Raw genomic sequence first — 21,276 nt, 5'->3', positions numbered from 1 at the left:
ACTTAGATTCCCAGATTAGATTCTCACTTAGATTCCCAGAAATCCCAGCATCTCCTGCCATCCCATGATGCTGGTGGACCCTCCAACATATTCCCCATCAAGAACATTTCCCTCTCTTGGGGTTTCTCTGAATATTTCTATTTTTGAAAGAATAAGTTTTTCTGACATGTTTTGAGTTGTTATCACCTCTGCATACAATTGTTTTCTATCTCCTAGAGATTCTAGAAAATTTTCGTTCCTTTGAACGTTCCTTTCATGTACTATAGTGGATTATTTACATCAATGATTTTTTCATTGCTGAGGCTATCCAATAGCAGTAGGTGCCTGTATACAAATTGTAATTTGACACAATTTTAATAGCCTTTTATACATGATGTATTTTTTGCATATCCAATAACATGAAATTGCCTATCAATAATGGATGAATGAATGAAATGCTTAAATCATTATTTTTAAATAATTATTTACTCAAAAAACAGAATGACAGAAAGAAAAAGAGATCTTTCATCCTCTGGTTCACTCCCCAAAAGGCTTCCACAGTTAGGGCTGGGCCAGCCTGAAGTCAGGAGCCAGGAACTCTGTCTGAGTCTCCCATGTGGGTTGCAGAGACTCAAATACTTGAGCTGTCTTCCATGGCTTTGGCAGGTGCATTACCAGGAACTGGATTGGAAGCCAAAGTGTTCATTATGTCACCTTGCTTTTTAATTGCTTGTCTTCTGTATTAGAATCAATACAAAGCAGGTACCAGCATCTCTCACCTCTTCTCTTGTCATAAGTGTTTCTATCCTCTAACTTTGCAGAATTACGTTTGATTTGGACTGAATTTTTTCCCTAGTAGGTCCCTACTCTCTGCCTTTGGCTTCATCTATCTTCATGAGCTAAGTTCTTTAGCAGAACTTATGGAAAACACAAGCTTTGTTTAACATATCCCATTTACTGCCACTCTTGCATCCTGAGCTATGTCAAATCCTAGCATTAACCTTTCTATATTGTAATTGTTTCCTAGCCTACATCTTCTTCATACCTGGAGGCCTTGGAGAGAACAGGATTGGTCTTTTCTATCTATTAACACAAGGATGTAATACACAGTGGTTGTGCCATACTGCAATTGCATGATGAATGCAGGTACTCCAATGCAGAAGTGAGTATATATTTAGCATTCTGGAAAAATGCATTTGTATTGCTAAAGACCATTCTATAGGGTATGCATTTTGAATGAAATTTAAAGTAGCTAAGTAATGGTTGCTTTTACTGGAAGCACTAAAATGTGAATGATGATTAACTCTGAGTTTTTAACCTGGGTTATGTTTTTGTCTTAATAATTTTTTATATTTTCAAAGTTTCCTCTAAGGAGCCTTATAGGCTGTATTAATAATCAGGAACAAAGATTTAAGACATTATTTTTTTTTGTATTTTCATTGTACCTATGTGGCAAATATTTGCAGAACAAAAAAATGAGTAAAATTTTCAAGTGTTTAACTGATTTTCTGTAGAGTTGGAATGATTTTTTTCCTTTCTGTTAATTTTCAGGTTTTTTTGTTTGATTATAAATTCCTTTTATAAGAAAAAATTGAAGTATTAAAATGTTAAATAAGTGACATTATTGAAAATAAACTCCTTCTCATTAAGAAATTACTGAATTTTATCAAATCTCATTTATTGACAAGTCATTTAAGCTGTGATTCTAAGAACATATGGAAAACAATTTAATATTGATATTCATCTTTTAAAATGGGGAAATACAACTCTGGAAATTATAAAACTGAAAATTTGTTGTAGAGATTTTAGAAGCCACATATACTTGGGCTGGGAGCAGAACCTAAGTCCAGTTGTGAATTATGGGGTTGATTTTTAATGAGATATAGCTACCCACTTTTGCTGCCAAACTTATTATCCTTTAGTACATAATACACTGGAGATTAAGATCCTACAAATTCAGCAAAAGATTTACTGTAAAGTAGTCAAAATAGTTATAATTTATACAGGTACATATTTATCATTATAGCATGTTTGAAAAAATGGAATGAGAGAAAGAAGCCAATCTTATTTTGGAATAATATCTCTTTTAATTTTCTTCTCTAAATTCATATGTTCTGTGTTTATCATGAGTTAAAACTAAACACTTCTTCAAATGGTTAAGATTTCCTGCAAGTATATTTGGCAAGGGATGAGTCAATTATCTGCATATTGTTATCTATTGAAATGGAGAATTAGGTTTTTAGCCTTTATGATTACTTTTCTGAGCAAACATGTTAAGTTCTTAGAGATTGCTACCCATCATCAATGGTCATGAGCCAAAAATATGATTTATAAACTTGATCAATATTTTCATGTATAATTAAATGTCAGAGGAGATACTTCTATGGATGACTCATATCATTCCGTCCTAGACCTGGACACCCCTCTCCCCAAGGATACCAAAATCTAAGAATGCTTAAGTCCCTTATATAAAATGACATAGCATTTGCCTGTAACCAACATATGTCCTCCTGTATATTTTATTTTTTTAAAAGATTTATTTTATTGATTTGAAAGACAGAGTTACAGAGAGAGGTAGAGACAAAGAGAAAGGTCTTCCATCCGCTGGTTCACTCCCCAGATGGCCGCAATGGCAGGAGCTGCGCCGATCTGAAGCCAGGAGAAAGGAGCTTCTTCCAGGTCTCCCAGGTGGGTGCAGGGGCCCAAGGACTTGGGCCATCTTCTACTGCTTTCCCAAGCCATAGCAGAAAGCTGGATTGGAAGAGGAGCAGCTGAGACTAGAATGGGCGCCCATATGGGATGCCAGCACCTCAGGCCAGGGCTTTAACCCACTGCGCCACAGCTCCAGCCCCCCTCCAGATTTAAAGTGTACTTTAAATCACCTTAGATTACTAATAATACCCAGTGCAATATAAATGTTATATAAATAGTTGTTTTATATTGTTTTGGGAATAATAAGAAGAAAAAAAGTCTGTTCAGGGCAAATGCAATTTTCTTTTTAAATGTTTTTGACTCCAGGTGGGTAGAATCATAGATGCAGAACCCATGCATAAGGAAGGCCAACTGTATAGCAATTATCTAATGTGTATTATTCTATTGTCTTTTCTATAAACCTATGAAATAATTCTATCAGTGAGGGTAGTCAGCAATCTGAAATCCTGGTTGCCTATAGCATACCATGTCCATGTCAATTGATGAAAAACTCTGAATCCTGCTGTGTACCTCCTAGGCTTACAGAGCAGCTGGCAGCAGAGGAGAGAATACTTCAGGGGGTCTCAGATTTGCAGTTAAAAGCTCCAGCTTGGAATTGGCAAACATCATTCCCACTCACAACTCATTGATCAGAAATTGTCACCTGGCATCACCCAACTACAAGGAGGAAGGCCAGGGAATGCAATCCTACTCTACATCTGGCAGGAGTGGGAAGGGGGACAGGAAATATTTGGTGAATAACACTAATCACTGGAATTGTGTGTCCCTATTTTATACACACACAAAACCACAGAATCTGAGTGAGTTCAGATTGTCAAGTCACGTAACAAAATAAGTAAAAGAACTAAGATGCTATTAAAGAACACTAAATGTGTCTTTGACAATATTTTTAAAGAAAATTCCAAGTCTACCAATTCTGTGTCATTTAGAAACAAACAGGAAAATTAGAGATTGAGTAGAGATTAGCAGTATCTTTTAGTCTCATGTTTGTGAACTCTGAAATCCTTTGGCTCTATTTACAGCTGACTAGTGCTAGAGACTGAAGTTACTGATTTTCTGCTATCAGAATTGAGTCCTTTAGGAAACTATCATGGCCCTAGGTTCTAGGTAATTCACTAGGGTGATTTTCTAAAGATTAAGAGTAACAAGACTTGCAATCACTTGGGAGATTTTGTTAGCATTGTGAAGCCAACTGACTCTCAGGAAGAGGTGATACTATCTAATCAACCTTCCTCAAAGGTGTGCATTTTTCATCAAGATGTAATATAGACGGGGTTGTTGCATCACACAATTCTCTGGGACACTTTTTATATAGAATTCTAGGTGAATGGGGCCTTTGGAGGTGTGCAATGCATTGGTAAAAATACCCCTTTCTTTTAGGAGACAAATGTTAAAGAATTTCAGCTTAGAAGTGTTCTTTCACTTTTTATGAGTAGGTGCTGGGAAGAAATACCTGATCAGTAAAGTCTCGAGGTATCTACAAACTGTATTTACACTGAGAGTTTTAGCCAATGAAATTCCTTTCTATCACTTCATTTTCAGCATTTAACACCATATGCTTCTTAGCACTTGTCTATTTGGCATATAGACCAAATAAACAACAAATTGGCATCACATCTCCTTGGTATCCAGGAAGTAGTCTCTATCCTGGCTGCATATTAATACCATGGAATGCTTTCAAAACAGTGCTCTTACTCTATTCCCACTCAGGATCTGATTTAATTGACAGCCCATGAGCACTTTTATATAGTTCCCCAGATGGCTTTAATAGTAATGAGGATTGAGAACCACAGACTTGGGAAACATTTAAAAATATTTTAAGACAAGGTGACTATGAAGCAATTCTGTTTAGTGGAAAAGAAATATGGGAAGGCTTTAACATTGCTGTATCAAAAAAAAACAAAAAACAAACATAAATTCTAATAGCTTTGACTCCTTAACCTAACCAGTTTGGCATCTTAACCTACTTAACACTCTTCCACAATGGCCCTTGCCAAGGCCCATACTTAGTTCCACATTGCCAAATCTATTAGACCACTGGTTCTCAACTTTTTTTCATAAGAACTCCACAGGCAGATTTAAAAATCCAGATACTAGGTAATACTCAAGTGCAATTAAATCAGAACTTTTATATGTAGAGCCAACATCTTATTTTTTGAACGTTCTTTAAGTGATTCCAAAATGCAATCACAACAATGAATCACGTTTCAGTCAATATTACACTAAACTTCTCTGCCACCTTTGTAATAAACTTACTATTTGAAAGACAGAGACAAATAGTTCTATCTACCGGTTCACTCCCCTAAATGCCTGCAACAGGCAGAGTTGGGCCAGGCTGAAGTCAGGAATCTGGAACTCACTTTGGGTCTCCCCCAAGGCTGACAGAGACCCAATTATTTGAGCCATCACTGCTGCCTCACAGGTTGTGTACTATCAGCAAGATGGAATCAGGAACTACATCCAAGACCGACACCCACACACTCTGATATAAAATGTAGGAGTCTTAACCACCAAGCCAAACCTCCTCCTCACTTCTCAGCAAACTATGATATGGGCATCTTCTTCTACCTTGGAAAACTGTATTATTTTGGCTTTTATGACACCACACTCTTTTGTTCTTCGCTTTCCTTCTAACTTCTCTAACATTTCATCCCTCACTCTTGTGTGTTAACTTCCCCTCTTTAGATATCTACATTATGTGGAAATTCAGCTCTAAGGGCAGAATTGTCATCTTGGTCTAGTTGACATAATTTATTCCTTGATTCTAAATATTACCAGTAGGACAAAAACTTCCAGATTTATAACACTAGGTATACTCCTTTTTTATTTTTTGAAGAATCCGAATTTTTTTAAGATTTATTTATTTATATGAGAGGTGAATTTATAGAGAGAGGGAAAGACAGTGGGAAACGTTTTTCATCCACTGGTTCACTCCCCAAATGGCCGCAAAGGCTGGATCTGGAGGCAGATCCAGGAACTTCCTTTGGGTCTCCCATGGGGGTGCACAGGCCCAAGCACTTTGGGCCATCTTCCACTGCTTTCCCAGGTCATAACAGAGAGTTGAATCAGAAGAGGAGCTGCTGGGACACAAACCAGCGCCCATACGGGATGCCATCGCCATATGGAGGCTTAGCCCACTCCAACAGAGTGCTGGCCCCATGTGCTCCTTTTTGATGCTTTCCTCATTCTCATTGTGTGATGTGATGCCTGCCCTGCACAAGACAGAAACCTGGGAGGCATTCTCAATACTTCCCTCCTCAGACCTCATCAAAAAATCCAGATGTTCCTCATATCCCATGTAGTCTACCTCTACAGCAATCCTGCAAATCCATTGTCTTCTCAATGCCTCCACAACTAAATCAGTCATCACTTGTGTATCACACTTTGTCCTAAACCTTATTACTTTAACATGACGATGAGTGTTTTCCATCTCATATAGTGTCTGTGGCTCAAGGATGTGGGAGTAGCTTACCTAAGATGATTGGTCACAAGTCACTAGTTAGATTGCAGTCAATTATTAGCCAGGGCTGCAGTCAACTGACAGTTTGACTGGAGTGGGAAAATCTGTTTCCAAGATGGCTCTCTCACATGGCTGAAGAGTTTGCTGGTTGCTAGTGGGAGACTTCAGATACTCTTCACATGGGACTTTTCATAGGGCTGTTTGAGTATCCTCAAAACATGGAAGTTGGCTGCTCCAAAGCAAGTGATCTATTAGAGTGCAAATAAAGGACTTTGTTGTCTTTTATGGTTTGCCTTTGGAAATCACACACCAACATTTTTGTGTGATTGTTGCGGTTATCCAGGTTAGCCATAATCAATATGAGACGATGAGGACAAAATGCGGAAATCGGAAGGTGATGCTGGAGAAAGGCTGATTTGGAGACTGCCTGATAGAACAGTCAACACTCTAGACTGTGCCACAATTATTTCTCACCCAAGATAGTACAAGATGATTTCTTCATATCACTTCTAACTCTGTCCTCATGCCAACCTTTTCTGCAAAGCAGCCAGAAGTTGTTTTAATAAAGTGAATAGGATACTATCATTTCCCAGGTTGAATTCTTCTATGCATTACATGGAACTTAGGAAGAAATTCACAGTCATTACCATTCCCTGTCCAGCTCTTCCTTTCAACCGCATCCTCAGCTCTCTTCCTCTGGTCACCATCTTTACTCAAGTCTTTGCTCTGGTCTTCTTGCTCTTCACCAAGCCAGGCTCTTCCCACTTCCAAGGCTTGGCAGATGCTGCCTCCTCAGGTATACATTTCCTCCTCATTTCTCCCCGCAATCTGGCAGTTTCCATTCATTCTCTGCAGATTAGACATGTCCTCCCTGTTAGATCCTCCCTGACTCTCACTAAAACACTGCTCAGTACTTTTTCATCATAACATTCTTAACGGTGTATGCTGCTATATTTGTATTTAATTACTATGTTCCCATTATGGTGGCAAGAGACAAGAGAGCATTGCTCAATATCCTATACCAAGTGCCTACTGGAAAATAGGAGATCCTTAATATTTATTAAAAATGGACTATTTTATTAATGACTTTTAGTCTTTAAGTGAGGATTTCAGATGAGCTCTTTGCTATGGTTGGGTATTCTGGTAATTTTTATTTTTATTTTTTACCAAAAGCTTGAAAAAGAGTAACTTTTTTTACTATTGATTTTTAAAATAAGGTATAAAAGGTTTAAGAACATTTTTCTCCATTCAAGGTGATTTTTGTAAGTACAAAGGATGATATAGAAAACCACTAAACCAATTACTGCATTTGAATCAATAAGTACATTATTTTTGTCAGATATCTCTCAGCAAATGGCTTGGGTAATATTGTCCATTCTTGTTTTTTCAAACTGTCTTACACATCTCAAATGAAGTGAAGCTGAAGACTTTATGGAACACTTCATGGAACAACGTTGTTAACAAATTCATGATGGTGCAGTTCTCTGGGTTTATGACAGAGGAAAATGAAGGTAATGTGCTCTGGGCACCTGACACATGTAGGAACGAGTACCACACAGCAAGTTCAGTGCTGTGGCACATACTTATCTGCTGATACCTGGTCTGTGACTAGAATGTTTCTTACGCTGAAAGTCATACACATCACTCTGTTTTCCAAGAAAGAAAAACTGGTATAAGTTTCTCTGTAAAGAGTGTTTAAAACTGCTTTTCCTTGCTTATTTGCGATCATTTCACTTCTTCACAATGATTGGCAATGTTTATGTCTACTGAGGCCTGGTGTGGAGTTCAAGCCAGTGGAGTAAGGGAGCCCTCCTCCCTGTCCTCATGGCAATGATCATAGGCAGCTACATAGAAGAATACTGCAATGGTTCTAAATAGCTATGTTACTGGTGGCAATCAGGAGGACTAAGGAATCCATTAGGAAGAAAACAAACTATTCTCAAGAACAGATGTGGGAACTCAGGGATGAATTTGTGTTAAGAATAAACTTCTGTCTATACCAGACTATGCACTGAAAACATATATATGTTATTTTTAGCCATGCTCAATCATTAGTTTTAAAATAGTGTGAATTGAGATTACCATCTTTTCAATGTGTCAGAAACATAAGAATTAAGTGTATGAATAATTACTTTATCATATGCTGCTTAGAGCTCAAAATTCCCCCCTGGAGACCACCTATATGAGCTTGTCTACATTGTTTAGGGATGTAGAGATTGACAGCTTACCCCTGGTTTAATAAGTTTCCAGCCTAGATTTAACTACATGATTGGTGGGCATAAAAGACCTCGTAATAAATACATGTCCAGGCTCACAGTTGTCTTGATAGTGTCTAACGTGATGATGAAGTGTGTCCCATCATTGGGGGACTATGGATTGTGTGTGGAAATCTTGGATGCTTCTATAATTATGCTTTTGGTCCTGCCATATTGTATCCTCCACTGTGTTAAAACCTTATGCAAATATACACCATGGACTCTTGCAAATCTTTTGCTAATCTTCAATTCTGTAATTATCAGGTGCATGCTATGATTATTCAATTAAAACATGTCTCTCCTACCAAACTATAAACTCCATGAGGGCAGATGACATGGTTGGTTTTCCATTCCATTTTCTCCTGATATGCTATAGTGCCTCATACAAGGTAAATGAGGATCAAATCAAGGAAGCAGAGAGCATTCTGACTTCTTACAGAAGAGATGATAATACAAAGATTTGGTTGCACAGGTGATGCAAGAGGCTGAGTAAGGGGGCCAAGGCACAGTGAGGCGGCTGAGAAACTACCAAGAAAGGAAGCTGGTACCCTTCCCAGGCTAAAAGGACCGAGGGAGTGGGTGGTATTGCCAGAGCCCAGGGGAGAGGTCACCTGGTAGTGGCTGGAGCTGTGGGGGAGACAGACATAGCAATTGCCTAGTGCACTGTAGAAGGTGAAGAGGGGATGAGAAACCATGTTGTCTTCTCCTCTCCTTTCTTGTTTATCTCTTTCCATTGTTTGAATCTATTTGGAAGCCAGAAGAGGCAGAAATCCGGGAAATACAACCTGAACGAGTCACTCTCCTGTGATGCACTGCAGGAAAGAACAAGGAGCAGACAGTGTTTTCATTATCTGTGCTCAATAAAGATCTGCTGAATGAATTAAGGAAACCACACCAGGCAGAACAAGGTTTGCTGATTAATTCAACACTCTAGTCAATCTAGCATTTGGCAGAATGGAAGGTTTCGATCTGTAACAGACATGCATATGTTATATGAGGAGAGCTTCAAAAAGTTTCTGGAAAATGGCATTAAAAGATAGGTAAGTGTTTTGACACAAAAATTAGAAATCTATGCAGGCTTTTTTTTTCAAAATAGGAAGTTTTCATGGACTCTGAAGACCTCTTGTATAGATGAGAGGTCCTATCTGGGGCTGAAACTGGAGATATGCAATCTGCCTGCCTGCTCTCAGTTAGTGACGATTCTATATTTAATCAGCCCTCTTTCTGGAGGACATTTTAAACATTATTTATGTATTTATTCAAAAGTCAGAGTGAGAGTGAGAGACTGGGAAAGTAACATGGCCGGCGCCACGGCTACTAGGCTAATCCTCCACCTAGCGGCGCCGGCACACCAAGTTCTAGTCCCGGTCCGGGCGCCGGATTCTTTCCCAGTTGCCCCTCTTCCAGGCCAGCTCTCTGCTGTGGCCCGGGAGTGCAGTGGAGGATGGCCCAAGTGCTTGGGCCCTGCACCCCATGGGAGACCAGGAGAAGCAACTGGCTCCTGCCATTGGATCAGCGCGGTGCGCTGGCCACAGCGCACCAGCTGTGGTGGCCATTGGAGGGTGAACCAACGGCAAAGGAAAACCTTTCTCTCTGTCTCTCTCTCTCTCACTATCCACTCTGCCTGTCAAAAAAAAAAAAAAAGTGACAAAGACTAAGATCTCCCATCCACTCACATTCCACGAATGCCTGCAATACCATGTCTGGGCCAGACTGAATTTGGAGCTGGGAACTCAATCCAGGTTTCCCACATGAATGGCAGGGGCCCAAGTACTTTGTCCAGCTTCTTCTGTTGTCCCAGGCACACTAACAGGGAGCTAATGGATTGGAAATGATTGGAAATGGAACAGTTGGCACTTGAACTGGTGCACAAATGGGATGCTGGTGTTACAGTCAGTGGCTTAACCAACTAAACCACATTGCTGGCCCCCCAACTTAAGACTTTTACATTTAAACATCTATATGAATTATGGTGAGCCAAATATGTTTAAACCATAGCAGCTAGGTTATAATACCTAGTGACTCAGTTAAGCACCAGTTTGCTGTCAAAGAATTGTGTAGATGCAATTACATCTGTAATGAGTTGATTTTATGTAAAAAAGATAGTTCCCAATGATCTGGGTGGGCCTGGTTTTATCCAATGCTTTAACAAAAGTAGAAATTTTGACAATTGCAATATGGTTATGTAAAAGAATGTCCTTGCTCTTAAGATGTGCATACTGAAGGATTTAAGGGAGAATGGAGGTTTCCCTGAAGAAATTCTGCCTGTGTACTTCAGGGATAGTTCCTGCTCAGGAGCTTTCTATTTACACCTCCTGACAGCTTATGCTACAGACTTAGGATTTGCCAGCCATCCTCCTCAATCACGGACTCCAACTCCTTACAATAAATCCATCTTTGTATCTATCTAGATATGTATCTATCATTGATCTCTATCATCTATCCATCTATCCTCTACCTACCTATCCATTCATCCATTCTTCCATCCATCTATACATCTATCCATCCATCCATCCACCCATCCAACTGGTCCTAATTCTCAGGCAAAATTCTCACATACATCCTTTCTACACACAGGTCCAATCCCAGTAGGCACTCATGAGGTTTCATGGTGGGTCCTTTTTTTTTTTATTATTTTTATATTTGACAGATAGAGTTATACAGTGAGAGAGAGAGAGAGACAGAGAGAGAAAGGTCTTCCTTCCATTGGTTCACCCCTCAAAGGGCCACTACGGCCAGAGCTACGCCAATCCAAAGCCAGGAGCCAGGTGCTTCCTCCTGGTATCCCACATGGATGCAGGCGCCCAAGCACTTGGGCCATCCTCCACTGCCTTCCTGGGCCACAGCTGAGCACTGGACTGGAAGAGGAGCAACCGGGACTAGAACCCGGCGCCCATATGGATGCTGGCACTGCTAGGTGGAAGGTTTGCCAAGTGAGCCATGGCACCGGCACCTCATGGTGGGTCTTTTAAAATCTCATTTTTTTCCTGCCCTTAACATACTTGTCTTAAAGGAAAGTTACATATAATATCTAGTCATTTTCATATTTTCTTTCAGGTATCATGAAATTTTGTCCAAAGTAGTAGCTACTGTACGAATGCACTTAAACCACCTCTCAAATGCAGAAGACAAGGACAAATTCTCCAGGCTGGGGAATGTTTATTTTGTAATTAACAGAAAGTAAGGGATTATATTTTCAGAATTTTTTGCCAGGAGACTTAATCACAATACTGTAGGTTTTTTTTGTTTTTTTGTTTGTTTGTTTGTTTGTTTGTTTTCCCAGTTTGGGCTCTTTCAGAAGCAACCTTGAGACCAGGATTTAGGTATATTTGGAAGGTAATCTCAACAAAGAGGAGGAAGAGGTGGGGAAAATGAGACAGAGAAGGAGGAGGGGGAAAATGAGACAAGGAAGGGAAAGTGACAATGGAGGGTATGTTGTGAAGTAGATTATCACTGTGGGAAACATCAGCATACTCCAACTGGACACTGTAGGAGTCAGGGAGAGTGTGCCTGCACTTCACAGAATTTCCACGAGAAGGGTGAAGGAGCTGGGGTATTAATACACTGAATCTGTTCAATGACTGGCTTAGAATTGCCTATAAAGCAATGCAAACTCACAGGCACTTCTGCCCTGCTGTACAAATCTCTAGCAGCTCTCTGGAATGTGGAAGTCAGACCTGAGAGTACTATAATTCCATTGCGGAGGGGAGGTGGATGGAGTGCAGACACCATAGAGGTGTTAACATTTTACTTGACCCAAGATTTCTAAGACACATCATTTGTAATGGCATTGAGAAAAAAACTCCTTCCTAGAAAGATTAAGCACTGCTTCTCTTTCCTAATATTTAATTGTTTTCATGAATTTCATATTTAATAAGACTAGTAGTATCTTCATAGTATTTTTGACAGTAACATTTATAACTCACATGACTGTATCCAACTATATTCTTAAAGCACAGTGGGGGAATTCAGCCAGAATGATCTGCCATTCATTGCAAAATGAAATACATCATCTGTCAATAGCTCAGAATATGCACAGTTATTAAAGGAAAAGGAAATATTTGGTAACACTTTTTTAATGTATGGATTGCTTTGACTTTGATGGTAATAGCTGCTTTCTCTACATTTTCTTTCTTGTGGGCCTCAAAGCATTTACTCCAAAAAGGAACTGTTGCAACTTAGGTCTTCAAGGCAGCTTCTAATGCCCGAGCTTTCTCTGTGATGTTCTTCTGAAAAGGCATCATGAAATCTTCGAAGTCTACCTCGTAAGTAAACCTCTCCCGCTGTAGCTCCCTCTTCCTGATCAGCTCTGTTGTGGTGGCTTCAGGACTCCAAATCTGAAACAAATAGTGAAACCCAGAGCACAATGAGTATACAGCCTACAAATATGCCAGCATCCAGGTCAATTTCATTCCATAGTTTTAACTTAAAACTATCAAATTTGCTTCTAAATGCACTGAAACTCCCCTTCGCCCTTACATTTCATCAGCGATTATCTTAGCATCACTATTTCTTTTTTTTTTTTTTTCAGGCAGAGTGGACAGTGAGAGAGAGACAGAGAGAAAGGTCTTCCTTTTCCATTGGTTCACCTCCCAGTGGCAGCTGCAGCCAGCGCACTGTGGCAGGCGCACCATGCCGATCTGAAAGCAGGAGCCAGGTACTTATCCTGGTCTCCCATGGGATGCAGGGCCCAAGCACTTGGGCCATCCTCCACTGCACTCCCTGGCCACAGCAGAGAGCTGGCCTGCAAGAGGAGCAACCGGGACAGAATCCGGCGCCCCAACTGGGACTAGAACCCGGTGTGCCGGCACCGCAAGGCAGAGGATTAGCCTATTGAGCTGTGGCACTGGCCAGCATCACTACTTCTGATGCTGACTATCTGGAATATTCTTTCTATTACATTTCTCTGGCCAGTACCCTCAGGCCAGCTGCTGTTCACTTTTAGGATGTTGAAACCGGGAAGTAAAGGAATTAGAAGGTCATCTGAGTTTACTACCTTTGTGTCTTATGTTGAAGTAAAACATACTTTCATAATAGAAGGCAGGAAGAACTGCTTACTCAGCAAGTTTGGAAGGGCACTAGAAAGACAACTCTTTTCCTCAAAAAGACATCTCCAACCTCATTAATTGGAGATATTTTAGGAGACTCAATAAATCCAGTCTTGGCTTTAGTGAAATTTCTAAGTGAAAGGAAGGGTTGGGTCTGGGAAATACCAAGAAAAATGCATCTAGAACTTGGTGACAAAATGGCTGTAGGGAATGCTGTTAACCGAAGAAGCCTTCAGTCTTTCAAGAAAAATTCAAATGTCAATATCAAAATGGGAATAAGATGTTGAGAGCTAACATTGAACTGATTTGAAAGTATCAAGACCTGGCAAAAGGACACTTACAAATAGTAACTATGAAAGATAAACTTTGGGCTTTGGATGAATGGCATAATAAAATCATTTGCAAAATGATAGGATGAGCTCCTACAGTGCTGTGAAGATATTTCCATTGTGCTTACCCTTCGTGGAACAAATGTGATATCCACTTTCTTGGTATAACCACTGGTAATCAATGAATTGAGATAAACCACATTATCCTTACGCATTTTCTTTTCCTCTGATATGGCTGGTACAGCATAAATGGATGAAAGTTGTTCCTGAAAACAAGACAAAAAGTAAAATACAAAAACCTACAGTTACCATCTCACATTATTTGTTTTTGTACGTCTTATTCTGAAGTCAGAAAAAAAACTCTAAACACGTTACTATTCAAGTTGTAAGTTTAGGCAAAATAGACTATTATTATAACTTTGGATAGGAAGATATTAGTTTGCTTGTTTTAACTCTACTTATTTAGTAGTATCAGTGACGGGTCACATAAATGTTCAGGTATTCATCCTCAACCCATGGTTATTCATTGATCAGGGGAATGGAATCCTACTATAATTGTAATAGTATACATAGTATTTAGCCAATTAATCTGCCTTCATCTCCTTTCACTCCAATGTTCTCCATGTTTATAATGCTCTCCTTTATCTAAATCCCTTCACCCTAGCCACTTCCTACCATCTATGTCCCCTCAACCCTTTTCGACCTGACAGCATTAAAGTGTTTCCTTGTCCTATGTCTGCCAAGAATCTCCTGTGAATTTTCCGCTTCTCTAAAGGAAGAGTCCAGCCTAGAAATGAACTTACGGCTTCCCTGGTAAGGGAGAAGTCTTGATGTCACAGTAATCTCCACAGGCAATGGCCTCAACCTTCCATTGGTAGTTTAGTTTAAAGAAACCTAAACTACTCTGGATTACGAGAACAGTCAACTTGATGTATCGTCAACCTGACAACTCAACACACCAGAATGGTCAACTCGAGTCATTTCTCAAGATATCTAACTTATAACTAATTTCATATCCCAGAGTTCAATAGAGCTGGGCATGGGGGAGGTAGACAGTGAAAGATTATGAGACCAAAATGAAGGGAAACCATGCTTAATTCATTCCCATGAGGGCTACCCTTCTTCCATGTTTGAGCTATCTCACCAAATCTGTATAACTTAAGAATATACACAAATCCAATTCAGTTATTTTTCAATATCTTAATTGTAGTTGGTCAAATCAACTTGGCTTTTGTGTGGATTCTGTTTATAATGAGCACTTACTATACTCTATAGTAGCAGGAATTTTTTGGTAGATATTTAAGAGTATTATATAATCATGCTGAAAGTATGCATTGCATATGATTTTGCCTGTGTTGTATAATAATATAATGATATATAAATACTGCTGGTGGCCACCACCACTAAATTTTTTAAAGAATTCCAATGACAAATGAGTATTCAACCTCTTTTCTTACCTCTTCTTTCTTAATTTCAACACCTTCAGTCTTTGGTTTAGGGGGTGGTTTGCCTTTCACTTTTTGATTTTCTGCTGGTTTTGGCAAATTATCTAGCTTTTCTTTAATCAGGCCAATGATTCTATAATCAGCATATGCCTTTGCAACATCCATAGCACTATGTCCTGTTTCAGATATAAACATAAATTCAGTTACAGTAAACAGGTTAACGATAGCAATGTAGAAAAACAAAACCTCAGCATATCATCTGTAAGCATTTCAGAGTGGTTACTGAAGCAAATGATGAGTATAAGTTCACAGAACCTATGGTGAGCCCAACTGTAGACCCTCATGATTTAAAATGCCACTTCATAGCATGAGAACAAATTATTTCCTAATATCTTGACTGTGTTTCTTAAAAAGTAGATAGGAAATACTAATAATGTACATTTTAAATATCTAATTGATGGTCTGCTCCCCACATTGCATTAGAGTGATAATTTTATATCATTCTCCTTCTCCCTTCCATAACACAGCAATGGAAATTCAAACACGCCTGGAGAAGCTGGTAGTCACAGATGTGCAAGTCAGATGGCTGGGCATTATGTCACCTGTAACACCATGAGGCAGGCCTGGTGCAATACGACCTGTGATTCAGAGGCAGACTGAAGCAGCCAGAAGTATAATGCTCCCTCAGAGCCAAAGAAAGTAATGGATTCCCACACAAGGAAACAACACCTTCAAACAAGGAGCTCAAACATTCATTCAAATGAAATTTTATTCTTCCCATGTGGTATTTATGACCCACATAAGTAGCCCATTGTTTACGTCCTAGCCAAGGAAGCCTCAATTTAGGAATCCCTTTGCAGTTTTAAGAGGAATCCAAAATCTGCAGTCTTTAAACTATGCAGTTAGGAATTAATAGTTGTAACAGTGTGATAACTCAAAGTGTGCAAACAGGTGCAAGGCCAGAAACTAATAGATACACACAATGAAGTAACTCCAGAAATTCAGCATTCAGAAAACTGCATTCCAATGTAACAATAAATTCCTGTTCTTTGAATCTAATGATTAAAAAAAGTTTGGGTTTTTATTTTATATTCATTTTCCATTCCATTTTTGCAGTAAATCACTTTTTGTTGTACTTTACATAAGCATCAATCAGCATCAGATTTCAAACATGAAGAACTAGCCCTTCAACACTAGGGATTTGGGAAGCCCAGGACTATAAGACAGACATCATGCATTTGACTCAGGCCTGTGCAAAGAACCCAGGAGAAAATGTGGTCCTTCAAGGACACAATCAGAAGGGATTTGGAATCTAATGTATCTTCTCCTATTCTAACACTAGCTATCAACAATTTTTTTTTTTTTTTTTTTTTTTTTGGACAGGCAGAGTGGACAGTGAGAGAGACAGAGAGAAAGGTCTTCCTTTTCCGTTGGTTCACCTCACCCTGGCCGCTGCAGCCGGTTCGCTGTGGCTGGTGCACTGCACTGATCCGAAGCCAGGAGCCAGGTGCTTCTCCTGGTCTCCCATGCAGGTGCAGGGCCCAAGCACTTGGGCCATCCTCCACTGACCTCCTGGGCCACAGCAGAGAGCTAGACTGGAAGAGGAGCAACCGGGACAGAATCCGGCGCCCCTACGGGGACTAGAACCCAGGGTGCTGGTGCTGCAGGTGGAGGATTAGCCTATTGAGCCACGGCACCCGCCAGCTATCAACAATTTGAACACATACCTTTTCTATTTTCTAGCTGGAATTTAGCACCAATGTCAAGTAGATATTTCACAGTATCCAGTCTACAGCTTTCAATGGCTCTACTTAAAGGAGTCGAGTTGTTGATGGATACAGCATCCACTAAAGCTCCAGACTTAATCAGAAGCTCAACAATGTCTTGTTGGCCGGCATGGCATGCAAAATGAAGTGGAGTCCATAGAAAATTATCTGTTGCATTAACATTAGCCCTACGAAATAAGATAGATAGATACACTAAAAATATGGGTTGTTCCAAGCATGGTAAGCTAAAACGCAAAGATTTAATACAGTTTCCTTAAGTTGTTTAAACCACAGGTGCTCTGAGTAATGTTAGTGGGATAGTGTTTTCCGAAACTACTTTATTCTGCTTTATTTACAGTTTAGAATTTCTTCATGTATACACATAGTTTAGCTTTAAAAAGCACTTAGATACAAGGAATTAGCATTTTTGCAAAGATTAAAATAAAAAAGGAAAAATCCTGAATTCAATAAAGATAAAAGCTAGCAGGAAATATACAAGTTGTATTATTTCATCTTGTGTCTACTTTCTCTGCATGTTATACATTTTTAAATGAGCTTTCATCATTAAAATTCTAAGCAGTACAATGTATTATTTAAAGTTATGGTCATTTATAGAAACTCAGTGTCTCAAAGTTCAAATTCTCCTTAGTTGCTTTGTACCTCTCTTGATAATAAACAAATTTGTATCTTTCTTTGACACCAAAAGTTATAGTACTATTAATATCTTAAGGGTACAATTACTAACCTCATGTTTTACATATTTTAGTTCACTAAATCAACACATTTTGAGATGAGTCTCATTAGAATTCTCACATAAATGAGAAAAGCAAGACACAAGAAGGTTAAAAAATAAAAAAACCTTGCCACAGCTTAGACAACTATGGTAGAAGAAGGAAAGTAAACCTTAGTAACTGCTTTAGTTAAAAAGTTAAATAAAAATGTCATGTTTTGATATTTTAATATTTACAAATGAATTGAAGAAAAGACTACCCCCTGTGCACCCAAACTCTAGTCATTATGGCCACGATCCCACTTGTCTGAATAGGTTGGGATCCCCATAAATAAAAGAGGCAGGTTAAAAAGCAACTTCACACCATCTAGGTAAAGCTCTGAGACCAATCCAAGATGTCCTGCCATTGACAGAAAGCTGCTGACGCCCAATCAGCAAACCCTTTCTACCCCATAAGAAAAATGCTTTGGCTTTTTGGGCCTGTGTTATGGGACAGCATATTAAGCTGCTGCTTGTTATGCCAGCGTCCAATACTGGAGCGCCAGTTTGAGTACCAGTTGCTGCACTTCCTATCCAGCTTCCTGTTAGGTGCCTGGGAAGGCAGTGAAAGAGGAGCCCAAACACTTGAGTCTCTGCCAATCCATGTGGAAGACCCTGATGGAGTTTCTGCTTCTGGCTTTGGCCGGGCCCAATCTTGGCTCTTGTGGCCACTTAGGAAGAAACCAGCAGATGGAAGACATCCCTCATTCTCCCTTTTCTGTGCCTTTTAAATACATCAATATATAAATCTTTAAAAATCCTTTTTGGGACATTTTGCACATAATTGTTGTTGGCAAACTGTGCATATGCAATCCTGTGCCCCATTCGCCTGGTTTTCTCTGTAAGATCACGGATTTCAATAATGAAGCGCTTTCCTATACCGCTAAAATCCTCGAGCTAGATGTCTGTTGAAGACTTCCTTTTACTTGCTGTGTGAAGACCTGAGAAAATGCAAACCTCATCCAAACACATACCCCTTTTCCAGAAGAAACTTGACCACATCTATGTTTCCGCTTGCACAAGCCGTCATGAGTGGCGTTTTGTAATAATTATCCTTCATGTCCACAGGAATTCCTAATTCAAAAGCTTTTTTCAGAGAAGCCAGGTCTCCTGCCTTGGTGATAAAATTAATATTTGAAAACGTTTTTGCTGGATCGTCAATGTACCAAGCGGAGTCATCCTGAATGGGATGTTCAGGTGGATGATCTCTATTAAACCGACTGTAATCAGTTACATTCTGGTAGGTTTCAATCATGTAATACGGTGGTCCACCGTCTGGCCGCCGTGGAAATTCAGACTCGGGTATGATGCAAATTGGGAGAGGTAAAACAAACTTGCCTTTCCTTCCCTTGCGGCCCATCCCTCGTTTCCTTTTCTTAGGCCCAAAAGCTCCCAAGACAAAGGACTTGCTTAAATATCTGGTTCCTTTAAAGAATTCATTAATGTTGACCCCTCCTCCACGGGATTTTTCGTGCAGCTGAGCTACAGAAGCCAGCTGTTCTGAGCTTGCGAAATCCTGCCTCTCCTCCAGCACCAAGACAAAGTCCTCTTTGGTGACTGTCCCATCACCACGGTCCACGAAGGAGAAACCTTCCCGAAGGAAAGTCTCATGCTCTATGGACCAGTCGTGTAGCCTGAGGGCCCAAAGAGGATTAGGATTTTTGACTCCTGGCTTGGCCAGTTTATTAGCCATTCGCTCTGCTCGGCGTATCTCCTTGCTTGCTGCTTTGAAGCCGCCGTCCTTTGCCACAGCCCTGGGTGTTTTATGTTCTAAATTCTTCCATTTCAGGTCACATCCTAAAACATGAAGCATTGTTATTAGGAACGATACCAAGACATCTGCACAGCTCTAAAACTGACATTCATGCAACTGCTTTCTTAACTTTGAGTGATAAGTCAAAAGTTTGTCCTCAAATTTTTCAAAAGAAGAGCTACAAATGGCCATCAAACACATGAAAAAATCCTCAGTATCATTAGTCAGCAATGGGGTGCAAATTAAAACCCCAATAAGGTATCATCCCTCTCCAGTTAGAATGGCTATTGTCAAAAAGACAGAAAATAACAAAAGTTGGCAAAGCTGTAGAGAAAAAGGGTATCCTACTACACTTTTGGTGGGAATGACAATTAGTACAACTATTATGGAAAACAGTGCGGAGGTTCCTCAAAAAACCAAAAATGGGTCTGCCACGTGGCACAGCTATCCTACTTCTGGGAATATGTCTGAAGGAAAAGAAGTCAGCATATATGAACAAGATACCTAAATTCCCACGTTCATTGCAGTGGCACTCACAACAACAAAGATATGCAACCAACCCAGATGTCCATCAGTGGATGAAGAAATCAAATGTGGTATATACAGACAATGGAATATTACTCAGCTGTAAAAAAGTGTTGAATCCCGGCATTTACAATAATGTGGATGGGAATGGAGATCATTATACTATGTGAAATAAGTCACAGAAATACAAATACCACATATTTTCTCTTATATGTGGAGGTTAAAAATGTTGTCTTCATTGAGTTTTGTCCCTTTCATAATAACACCTTCTTTCTTCACTTTATTATATTAATATATCCTCCCTATTTTGTGTGCATTTCCCTGGTATATATTTAACTCTTAAAGTTTCCAAATTAGAAGAGTTAACTATCCACTTGGTCACAAACATGATGCATAGTGATTAGCAAAAAAAAAATTTGTTTCCATATTATGCTGTTATGCATATGAAGATAAACTTATTGAGCTATGATAATTACAAACTTAAGCTGTGATTTTTTTTCCCATGAGCTTCACTTAGGTGAATTCTGAAGAAGATTATATCTGCCCACAAAGGAATAGGAATTTATCCCTATATGAAAACTGAAACCATGTGGATACTTGTTTAAGCACACTCACACCAACAGAAAAAGAGCAAGGATATATTTGAACACAGACATAAGCTGGATTTAAGCAGTTTTGGTAAGACCTTGCATGATGAATGATACCTCATTGTTACTGAATGATGTAGATTATAAATTTGTGTATAATCTTAAGCAATATTTTATCTATATTCTTCACTAAACTAATGTAATTTGTACTATTGTGCTGCTTTGTGGTAAGGTCATGTGATCCACATTGACAGAGGAAAAACTAATTTGGTAATCAAATCTGAGGACTGCAATATTATATTTGTATATAATATTTGTATGCAAGTTACACATTAAAATTCATTTCCCTTTTGGTCCATTAAAATGATGAAAACATTTGTAAAATTCTCCAAAGAAATAAGCTTTTTGGAATGTATCAGAGAATCTAGTGTAACCTAGAAGGCTGTGTTATCTGTGGTGTTAAGATATTAAAAATTCATTACATGTACAAATAAGTAATTAGGCCTATGAAGATGGTCTTTCTAGAAGACGGCAACATTGTTTAGGCAACATCACAACAAAAAGTACTGAAATCCAATCAGTATCTCTAGCAACCAAAGGATATAGGAAGCTATATGCAAAAATAAAACATGCTCCTGTAATACCTGA

At 39.2% G+C, this 21,276-nt stretch overlaps 1 protein-coding gene and 1 long non-coding RNA gene across 6 annotated transcripts in view; one reads left to right on the top strand and one right to left on the bottom strand.

Moving 5' to 3' along the window:
- Window positions 1-21,276, top strand: part of LOC103348253 (uncharacterized) — a 204,097-nt gene that overhangs the window by 161,866 nt on the left and 20,955 nt on the right. For 2 of the 3 annotated variants that reach the window (XR_011379991.1, XR_011379993.1), the window contains exons 10-13: window positions 1,007-1,141; window positions 2,536-2,667; window positions 7,567-7,662; window positions 9,165-19,300. This is a non-coding gene — a long non-coding RNA (uncharacterized lncRNA). Of the gene's footprint in view, window positions 1-1,006; window positions 1,142-2,535; window positions 2,668-7,566; window positions 7,663-9,164; window positions 20,720-21,276 lie in introns of those variants that run through there. The other variant, XR_011379992.1, reaches the window with a different exon arrangement.
- Window positions 11,673-21,276, bottom strand: part of ANKEF1 (ankyrin repeat and EF-hand domain containing 1) — a 33,117-nt gene continuing 23,513 nt past the window's right edge. For all 3 annotated transcript variants that reach the window (XM_008256378.4, XM_002710975.5, XM_051845382.2), the window contains exons 6-10: window positions 18,738-19,560; window positions 16,956-17,182; window positions 15,241-15,404; window positions 13,912-14,049; window positions 11,673-12,743 (exon numbers count right to left, since the gene is read on the bottom strand). In XM_008256378.4, coding sequence (XP_008254600.2) covers window positions 12,585-12,743; window positions 13,912-14,049; window positions 15,241-15,404; window positions 16,956-17,182; window positions 18,738-19,560 — 1,511 coding nt within the window. In that variant the 3' untranslated portion in view covers window positions 11,673-12,584. The remainder of the gene's footprint in view (window positions 12,744-13,911; window positions 14,050-15,240; window positions 15,405-16,955; window positions 17,183-18,737; window positions 19,561-21,276) is intronic.

This window comes from Oryctolagus cuniculus, chromosome 11 (assembly GCF_964237555.1).
Source record: "Oryctolagus cuniculus chromosome 11, mOryCun1.1, whole genome shotgun sequence".
In the NCBI taxonomy this organism is placed as follows: domain Eukaryota; kingdom Metazoa; phylum Chordata; class Mammalia; order Lagomorpha; family Leporidae; genus Oryctolagus; species Oryctolagus cuniculus.
The sequence above is the reverse complement of the archived record's forward strand: the minus strand, read 5'-3'. Positions and strand labels throughout refer to the sequence as shown.